General features: G+C 71.5%; 2 protein-coding genes and 1 non-coding gene across 3 annotated transcripts in view; all 3 read right to left on the reverse strand.

Moving 5' to 3' along the window:
- The window catches only part of H696_05944 (hypothetical protein), a gene marked incomplete at both ends in the record, with an annotated part of 8,350 nt that extends 1,684 nt beyond the window's left edge, over positions 1-6,666 (reverse strand). Inside the window, 2 exons of the mRNA XM_009499717.1 lie at positions 115-4,997; positions 5,324-6,666. Coding sequence (XP_009497992.1) covers positions 115-4,997; positions 5,324-6,666 — 6,226 coding nt within the window. The remainder of the gene's footprint in view (positions 1-114; positions 4,998-5,323) is intronic.
- Positions 6,667-7,924: 1,258 nt separating this feature from the next.
- H696_05945 lies at positions 7,925-7,998 on the reverse strand. The gene has a single exon. It is a non-coding gene; the product is annotated as a tRNA-Val (tRNA).
- A 585-nt stretch (positions 7,999-8,583) lies between these two features.
- Positions 8,584-9,580, reverse strand: part of H696_05946 (hypothetical protein) — a gene marked incomplete at its 5' end in the record, with an annotated part of 4,800 nt that continues 3,803 nt past the window's right edge. The window contains one exon of the mRNA XM_009499718.1: positions 8,584-9,556. Within this exon, the coding sequence (XP_009497993.1) occupies positions 8,763-9,556 (794 nt within the window). The 3' untranslated portion in view covers positions 8,584-8,762. The remainder of the gene's footprint in view (positions 9,557-9,580) is intronic.

A 9,580-nucleotide genomic window follows, 5' to 3' on the forward strand; every position in this document is an offset into this window, starting at 1 on the left:
GACAAACACGACAAGAAGACAGGACAAACACGACAAGAAAACAGGAGCAGGAGAAAAAGCAAGCATCACCACACAGAGGGCAGAGGTGTATGCCACCAGCACCACACAACATACCCCAATGCTGGCAGATGCCCAGGAGGTCCGCCGGGCCCAGGGGGACCTCCGAGTGCAGGAGCACCGCCAGGTCCGTCTGGAAGCGCTGCATCACGATGGCCGGCGGCTGCTCGCTGTACCCATACAGCCGGACGACATGCGCACAGTCACGGAGCAGCCACATGAGGGAGATCTCATTCTGGAAGAGGGCCAGCGAGGTGCGGCCCGGGGCCGAGCCCCCGGCGCCCGCGGCCCGCAGCTGCTTGATGGCCACGGTGGCCGGGCAGCCGAGTCGGTCGGAGATGCCGGCCCCCACGGCCCGGGCGGCGAAGACCGTGGCCTGCGTGCCGGCCCCGAGGGGGGCCCCATCGACCGGGGCAAAGTCCCCCTCCAGGTGGACCATCATGCTGCCCGGGAGCGACAGCTCGACCAGGGTATTGAGCACGGTGGCATCGGCGTCCAGGCCGGGGCCGGCGTCGGGGCCCAGGGCCTTGCGCCGGGCCGCCGCACCCGCCGACCGGCGATACCGGCGCACCAGCACCAGCACCAGCAGCAGCAGCAGCAGCAGCAGCACCAGCCCGCCGATGCCCAGCCCCAGGGCCAGGGCCAGGCGAGATGACCTGGCCTTCGGGGCGTCGAGGCAGGCCGCCGGGGCCGGGCCGTGGCAGCTGGCGCAGCCCGGCGCGCACGCGGCGCAGGCGCCCCCCTCGGCGAAGTAGCCGCCAGGACACGCCTCGACGCAGGGCAGCGCCGGGTCCGGCCCGAGGAACCAGCCGCCGTGGCAGCTCTGGCAGCCGGGCGCCCGGGCGCAGGTCAGGCTGCCGGTCGGCAGGGCGAAGTGGCACAGCCCGGCCCGGGGGGAGGGGGCCCCGGCCGCCAGCCCGGCGCACAGCCCGCAGCCCGGGGCACAGGACAGGCACACGCGCGTCGGCCCGGGCCAGGGGCCACCGGCGTCGGCCGGGTCGAACTCCCACGGGGCCATGCCGGCCGCCGGGCAGCCATCCGCCCGGCAGGCGCCGAGCTCCGGCAGCAGCCACTGGTCGGGCCCCCGGCAGGAGGTGCACCAATCGGCCTGCTGGGCGCATGTCAGGCAGTCGCCATGGCAGGGGGCGCAGGTGGCCAGCCCGGCGGCCAGGTCGTCCGCCAGGCCGGGCCCCGGCCGCAGGAACTCCCCGGCCGGGCAGTGGGCCATGCACCGGCCATCGGTGGCCAGGACCCAGTCCGCCTGGCAGCGAGTGCAGGTGCTGGGGCAGAAGGCCCCCCCCGGGGGGATGGGCTGGCCCTCGGGCGCGGCCTGGCACTGCCGGCACTCCGGCTGGCAGGTGCCACACCGCCGGCCATCGGCACAGGGGAAGCTCCCGGCCGGGGGGCAGGCATCGACGCAGGTTTGCCCGGCCGGCAGCAGGAGCCCCGGGCTCGGGCAGGAGGCGCACTGCTCCGGGCCCGGGCCGTGGCAGGTGGCGCAGGCCGGGTGGCAGGCCGCGCATTCCGGCTTGCCGGAGGGCCCGGCAGCCGGATGGGCCCCATCCGGGCAGGATGCCACACAGGCCCCCTGGAAGAGGGACCGGCCGGGCGGACAGGCAAGACACTGGTCCGCATGGGGCCCATGGCATTGGGCGCACTCCACATGGCAGGGAGCGCATGCGTCGCCGGCGCCGGCGCCGGCCTCGGCGTCGGGGTAGGCCCCGGCCGGGCAGGCATCCCGGCACCGGCCGGCGTGGAGGACCTGCCCGGGCCGGCAGGCGAGGCACCGGTCGGCGGCCGGGCCATCGCAGGCCGTGCAGGTGGCATGGCAATCGACGCAGGCCGACCCGGTGGAGGCCTGGCCCGCGGGGCAGTCCCTCCGGCAGGCGGGCCCGCCGGCGGAGGAGGCCTCCGCCACCAGCAGCCAGCCACGCTCGCACTGGATGCAGGGCCCGGCGTCGGCCGGGGCCGAGCCGCCACCGCCGGGGGCTTGGTCCACCGGCGCCGGGCACCGGACGCACTGGGCCGCGCACGGGGCGCAGGCCAGGCCGTCCGGCGTGGCCGCATGCCCGGCCGGGCAGTCGGCCACACACCGGTGCCCCGGGGCGGGGGGCCCGCCGGGCGCCGGCAGGGCCAGCAGCCCCGGCCTGCAGGCCGTGCACTCGGTGCCCCGGGTGCCGGTGCACTCGCCGCACGAGGCATGGCAGGGCAGGCACCGGCCCCCGAGGGCCACATGCCCGGCGGCGCAGCGCTGGACACACTCGCCATCCTGGACCAGGGCCCCGGCCGCGCAGAGCCAGCAATCGCGATCGGTGGGGCCGTTGCACGCGGAGCAGGCCCCGTCGCAGGGCTGGCACTGGTCCGAGGCCAGGTCGCGGAAGAAGCCGGCCGGGCAGCCGGACTGGCAGGTGGCCGGGCCGCCGGGCTCCAGGGCCAGGAGCTCCAGCCCCGGGGCGCATGCCGTGCACTGGGCATCCCCGGGCCCGGTGCACTGGGTGCAGCCGATGGCGCACGGCTGGCAGTGGCCCCCCTCGGCCGGGCCGCCGGGGGGGGCTGCCTCGTCGGGGAACCACCCGGGCGGGCAGGAGCCGGAGCAGGCGCCCCCGCCCGGGGCCAGCACCAGCCCGGCCTGGCAGGAGAGACACTGCCCCGGCTGGCCGGCGGCCAGCATGCAGGATGCGCAGCCGGCCGGGCAGGCCAGGCACGGGCCCAGGCGCTGGCCGGCCGGGCCGCCGCCGGCGGCCGGGTCCCACGCATGCCCGGCGGCGCACAGGAGGCAGGTGTCCGGGCCGCCGGAGCACAGGGCGCAGGAGGGCCCGCAAGCGAGGCACCGGCTGCCCGAGGGGTTGGGCGTCTCGCCGGCCGGGCAGGCATCCACACACGGGCCGTCATCCGGGCCGGCCACCGGCAGCAGGAGCCCCGACCGGCAAGTCGTGCAGGAGAGGGAATCCCGGCAGGAGGCGCAAGAGGCATGGCACCGGTGGCACCGGCCATCATGCAGGAAGTGCCCGGCCGAGCAGCGGACACACGCGTCGGCGGCGCCGCACTCCAGGCAGGGGTCCGCGCACTGGAGGCACGCCCCGCCGCTGGGGTAGTGCCCGTCCGGGCAGGCCTCCCGGCAGATACCCCCGAGGAGGAACCGGCCCGGGGGGCAGGCGGTGCAGGAATGCTCATTCCCCGGGATGGAGCACTCGGCACATTGGGACGCACACTGCTGGCAGGGCTGGTACAGGGGCGTGCCGGCGGCTCGGACATGGCCCGGCTTGCAGCTGCACTCGAACGAGCTGTTCGACAGGAAGACGCACGCTTGGCAGGCGCTCGGGCAGGCGCACACCTGGGGCTGGGGCCCCGGGCCCGGGGTGGTCATCCCCTGGGGACACATGGCGACACAGTGCGTGGACGCCTGGTGGGGGTACAGGCGACAGGCGGTGCAGGCGTCCGGCCCGGGCCCGGTGCAGGTGTGACACAGATCGTCACAGGGCCGGCACTGGCCCGGGGTGGTGGTGCTGCTGTCGAGGTACTGGCGATCCGGGCAGCCGGTGGGGCTGGGCTCCGGCAGGGGGAGGACCATCTCCCACAGGGAGGGCGTTTGGCGGCCGGCGGTCAGCAGGAGGGTGACCGTGGGCAGGGTGGCCGCCTGCATCGGGGGGGGAGCCAGGCTCAGCAGGGCCACGGACGCGGCCCCGGGGGTGACGGGCTGCAGCTGCTCGGTGCTTTGGACATGGGGCTCGAGGAAGATGCAGGACTCGGGGCTGGTGCCCGGGCAATGGAGCAGCATCACGGCCACCCGGGTCGGCAGGAAGAGAACCACGAGCCCGGGGTATTCCGGAAGGCCGGCGATCGCCACCGGGTGCTGGCTGAAGGGGCTGGTGTCGGACGTGCCAAGGTCGAAGCTCATCGACCGGGGCAGGAGGCCAAGCGTCCGGCCATGGGGCCGTACATCCCGCGGGACCATGTGCAAGGACCAGACCCCGGTGGCCGAGACACCGGCCAGGAGCGCCAGATCCGCGCCGCGGCCGGTGGGCAGGACAAGGGGGAAGAGGTCGCCCGAGGTGTGGCCAATGGCCCGGGGGGCGGCCGAATCCCGGGCAAGGCGCCCATCGCCCACCCGGACCATGTGCAGGGGCCAGAGGAAGCTATTTGCCGAGCTGGCGGCGAGGATCCACGACCGGAGCGGATCGCCGCCGGCCGACGGGAAGGACGCCGGGTGGCGGTCGGTCTCGAGGAGGGTGTCCATGAGGATGGGCGAGCCGGTGGTCGGGAAGTCCACCAGGAAGAGCCGGTTGCCGTTGCCCAGGACCGAGACCATGCGCGGGGCAATCCGGCGGACGGTGGCGCACGGGATGTCATAGTCCACGGGCGATGAGATGTGCAGAGAGCCGCATGACTCCTGCCCGGGGGATGGGGCGGTGGCACATGTGACGGTTTGGATGCGGAATGTTTGGCCCCCATCACAGAAGGCCAGATGGAGGCGCGCCCCGAACTCGGCATCCGGCAGGGGGCCCACCTCGGTGAGGGAGACAATGCCGACCAGGTCCAACAGCGGGTCATTGATATTCATGGGCCAAACTTGGAAGGAGGGGCTGCCATGGCCGACGGCCGGGCGGGCATTGGGCGACAGCAGCCAAAAGGAGGGGGTGTTGGCGTTGCCGACCGCTTCGGTGAGTGGCAGGAATGCTCCGGCGCCGAGGAAGATCAATGCCGTGCGAATGATGGCGGTGAATTCCACCTCGGCGGGGTTGTCCACCGGGTGGGTGCCGAGGGTCGGGGCCGCAGGCGCGACCCCATCATCCGGCAGGCAGATGCCGAGGCCGGTGAGCTTCAGCCCGTTGGGGCACCGGGCCTCGCAGGTGGGCGCGTCGGGGTTGAGGAAGCTGAGCATGTATCCCGAAGTGCAGACGAGGCAGCGCGCGGCGTTGCAGACGCTGCAATGTGTCTGGCTGCATGGGGCACATGTGCTGGGGGCTGGCGTGGATGCGTTTGTGTGAGTGAGGGCGAGAGGGCGTTGTAGATGCAAAGAGCGGTGGGCGAGGAGGAAAGCAAGAAAGCGAAGCAGAGACACGGGCGCGGGGAGTGGAGAGGAGAGAGGGTGGAGAGGAGAGAGGGTGTAGAGAGGGTGGAGAGAGCGGAGAGGAGAGAGGGTGGAGAGAGGGTGCAGAGAGAGTAGAGAGGAAAGAGGGTGTAGAGAGAGCGGAGAGAGAGCGGACAGAGAGCGGACAGAGAGCGGACAGAGAGCGGAGAGGAGAGCGCGGAGAACGGCAAGCACGACCCGGGGGCCTGCCGTGGCTGGGCCAGGCGAAGATCCGCCAGGGCACACCACGACGCCGGGTGGCGGTACGCACTGGACTCGGAGAAGGGCGACAGGAAGTTGCCCGGCGCGCAGCCAGCGCACAGGTGCCCATCCAGACGGAGTGGCGAGTATTCGCGCTTGGGGGCACACTCCCAGGAGGCATGAGTGTCGAAGTTCAAGCAGTTGATGGTGCTGTCGGCGTCGCATCGGAACTGCAGGGGATCGAAGAAAAGGCGATTGCCAATGGCCAGGACCCAGCGAGACGTGGGGGATGACGAGCTCCGTGGCAGGAGGAACATGGCAGCATCGGCCAGAGCCGAGTGGGGCACGTCATCCGGCAGGATGACCGGCCACCAGTTGTGGGTGTGGATGTCGACACGGAAGAGCTTTTGCGCGTTTCCCGCCAGGATCCAGGGGACCGTCTGGTGGGGAGCCAGCTCCAGGATGTTGGGCGCATGAAGGAAGGTCGGCTTGAAGCCGTCAGGCAGGGGAACATCCTCACCCAGGGCGGAGTAAATGCTGCCGTCTTGCAGGAGAAAAATGTCGGTCGCCGTGTCGGCTTGCTGGCCCGCCAGCCGAGTGACGACAATCTGGATGATGGGCTGGATGCGGTCCCGCTGGGAGAGGACACCATCGTGGGTGATGGCCATATAGTGAACTCCGCCGTCCCAGACCAGAAACCCATCCAGGGTCGGCGTTGCCCGACGGGAAGCGCCGGCAGGGCTGTTGAAGGGGACGGGATGGGGGGTGCCACTGCCGTCGGAGACATGCATCAGGGCATCTGTGCCATCGTGGACCATCACGCAGATTTGACCAGCGGCGTCGATCGAGCCCGCCAGGAAGTGGCACGGGGAGGCACAGGTGAATGAGAGAGCCCCGCCGGCGGTGAGCGCCCGGAAGGACAGGAGGCCGGGCGAGAAGGCCACCAATATCGGGGTGTCATCCAGGCCGGGGAAAAGGTGACCCGAAACGCTGGGCTGCCCGGCCAACGGGAGGCTGGCCGTGGTGCCCAGCTGCAGGAATGACCCGGCGCGCAGGTCCCCGAAGGAGACATCTATGGTCGGCAGGAACTGGAGGAATTCCTCCTCGGTGGGGAGGGCCACCATGGTGGACCCGCTGTCGGTCGGGCCTTTCAATGGGCGGACATTGGCCTGGCCGGATGGCACAGGTGTTTCTTGTGGAGCAAAGTGCGGCACGCCTTCCTGGACGTTGGCCTGGAGACAGGCCGCCAGGTTGGCCAGGGCCAGGACCAGCAGTCCGAAGAGGCCCACTAGGGCCGGGCCCGGCCGGGCCCGGCGGCCAGCCAGCAAGCTGGGCATGCGGGGGCGCGGTGCGGTGGGCAGGGAGGCCGGGGCTGGGGGCCGGGGCTGGGGGCTGGGGGAGGGGGGTGCGGAGGGGAAAGAAGGGCGAAGGCGGGGGAAGGGCGTGTGTGTGTGTGTGTGTGTGTGTGTGAACAAAAGCCGGGGGGGGTGGGCAGAGGGCAGGCCCCCAAGAAAGTGTTGGCGGAAATGAGCCCCCCCCCCCTCCCCTCCCCGAGTGAGGCGGGCGGGCCTGGTAGTTGGGGTGCGTGGTGGTTGAGGGAACCTGTCCGGCCCCCGAGGGCGGGGAGGGGGAAGCCGCACCGGCGCGGGCGCGCGCGGCGAACCAGCCAACCAGGGGGCGGGCCTGCGCGTACAACCACCCCTCGGGCTCCTTTGGGAGGGGGGGGGGAGAGAGAGAGAGAGAAAGAGGGAATGTGAAAGAGTACGTGCCAGGGTGTGGGTGAGAAAGAATGTGGGCAAAAAAGCAGCCACGCTGGGTGGGGCGTCTAGGCCGCGCCGTCGGGCCCGGCCGCGGGGCTCACACACGCGCCGTCTACCTATGTGTTGCCCTGGCCGGCTGCCGGGCCTCTTCTCCCCGGAGGCCGTGCTGACCGCGGCCCGGCTCCGGCGCGGGGCGCCGGGCGGGGGCGTTCTGCGGGCGGAGAGCCGATCCTCGGCAGGCACCACGCGCGGGGGCTTGGCCGGCGCGCACATGGATCCCCCGGCTGGGGACGAAGGCCCAGCAACCTCCCGATGGGGCAGCCCCCCTGCCACGAGGCGCGCCCCCGCCCCCCGGCCGCCAACGGCCGGGCACTGTTTGTGTTTCAGCTTCCGGTCCGGGAACCGGCGCCCATGGTGGCTTGGCAGGGCCGCACAGGGCGGCCGGGGCACTGACCGTGCCCCTGCCTGCGCCGAAAAGGGCGAGGGACCTCCATGCGCGGAAGAGGCCGTAAAAAAAAAAACACCCGGCGTCCGATGTCTGGCCGCGGCGGAATACCCCCGCCGGCACCCGGGGGGGGGGCCTCTCGCATGGACCGGAGGCGGGAGAGCATGCCCGGCGCGGCGCGCGTACGCCTCGGCGGACCACGCAGCCACCCGCCCCCAGACACAGACACATGCCTGCTCGCGTCCCGCCCCCCCCTCCCCCCCCGCTGCCCATTGCGAAATAGAGCCAACACCTTGGGCGAGCGGAGGATTTCACGAGGACCGGGAAAATGTGCTAGGAGCGCGGCAGATCACATGACAGGGATACGTGCACCGGCGCAAAATGAACGCCTGTCCGAACCAGGACTCGAACCTGGGACATTCTGTGTGTTAGACAGATATGATAACCATCTACATCATTCGGACTTGCGGTGGGGCCGCGCCGGGATCTAAAATAGGCCCTCGCGTGGGGCGGCCTCGGAGTGCGGCCCCCCCGCACATGTGTCCGGTGTCTGCCCCCGGCGCGGGTGGCCGCCTTTTTTGAGGGAGGGCCTCGCCGGTGTCAGACTGTCCCCCTCGGGAGAGTGGCCTGAGCGCCAGCCAAAAAGCGGGGCATGCGGCTGCTTCCCGTAGACATGTGCGGCGGGGGCCGTCGGCGGGCCAAAACACGCGGGGGCACCACGCCAATGGCAGACGAGCACCTGGCAAAATGGCGCGGCCCGGGCAGTATCTCACGCACGGGCGGGCTGGCAACGGGCGTCCAGTCTACACGAGTGCAAATGTGCCTGCCTGCCAGCTTTTTTGGCCAGCCAGCCAGCTTTTTTGCCTTTTTGCCTGTCTGCCTGCCTGTCTGCCTGTTTGCCTGTCTGCCTGCCTGCCTGCCTGCCTGCCTGCCTGCCTGTTTGCCTGTTTGCCTGTTTGCCTGCTTGCCTGCCTGCTTGCCTGCCTGCCTGCCTGCCTGCCTGCCTGCCTGCCTGCCTGCCTGCCTGCCTGCCTGCCTGCCTGCCTGCCTGCCTGCTGATGGGTATATTTACACGGGGAGAAACATACACGGCCGGAGGGCGGACACAAGTCGCCCCCTCCCCCCGCAGGCAAGAGCGACCAGGGAGAGGTATACACCGGGGAGAGGGCGGGCAGGAGAACGGAAGACCGAGGTCCAAGAAAAGGGCTCCACGCGGACGCGCTGGACCTCAGTGGTAGCGGGCCAGGAAGAGGGAGAGCAGAGCGCGAACCGGGCGGCCGGACATGCCGGCAACATGGTGGCCCTCGCCACGGCGGGTGTGCATGACACCGGCGATGTCGAAGTGGGCCCAGGGCTGGTCGTCCGGGACAAAGTGCGCCAGGAAGGCGGCCGCGGTGCAGGCGCCGGCCGAGCGGCCGCTGGCCGGGAGGTTGATCAGGTCGGTGAAGGTCCCGGCCATGGCCCGGCGGTGGCAGTCCAGCAGGGGCATGCGCCAGAGGAGGTCCTGCGAGGCGCGCCCATGGCGGTCGATGCGCTGCCACAGGGCCTCGTCATTGGCGAAGACCCCGGCACAGCCGAACCCCAGGGCCACGTCCATGGCCCCGGTGAGGGTGGCGAAGTTGAGCACGGCCGCCGGGCGGAACTCCCGGGCGTAGTCCAGGGCGTCGCACAGGATGAGCCGGCCCTCGGCGTCGGTGTTGTCCACCTCGATGGAGGACCCCTTGCGCGAGAGGACCACGTCCCCGGGCTTGGTGGCCCGGCCGCCGGGCATGTTCTCGCACAGCGGGATCAGCCCAATCAGGTGGGCCTCCTGGTGGGCGTGGGCCACGCCGAGGATGGTGGCCAGCACCACGGCCGCGCCGCCCATGTCGCCCTTCATGAGGGCCATGCCGTCGGAGGGCTTGATGGAGATGCCGCCGGTGTCGAAGGTGACGCCCTTGCCGACGAGGACCGTGGGCCCGGCGGCCGGCTTCTCGCCGAGGAGGTACTCCACCTCCAGGAAGACGGGGCTCTGTGCGGAGCCTATATCCGGTTGGCCGGGGGGGG

Source organism: Fonticula alba (assembly GCF_000388065.1).
Source record: "Fonticula alba strain ATCC 38817 unplaced genomic scaffold supercont2.15, whole genome shotgun sequence".
NCBI classification, from domain to species: domain Eukaryota; order Rotosphaerida; family Fonticulaceae; genus Fonticula; species Fonticula alba.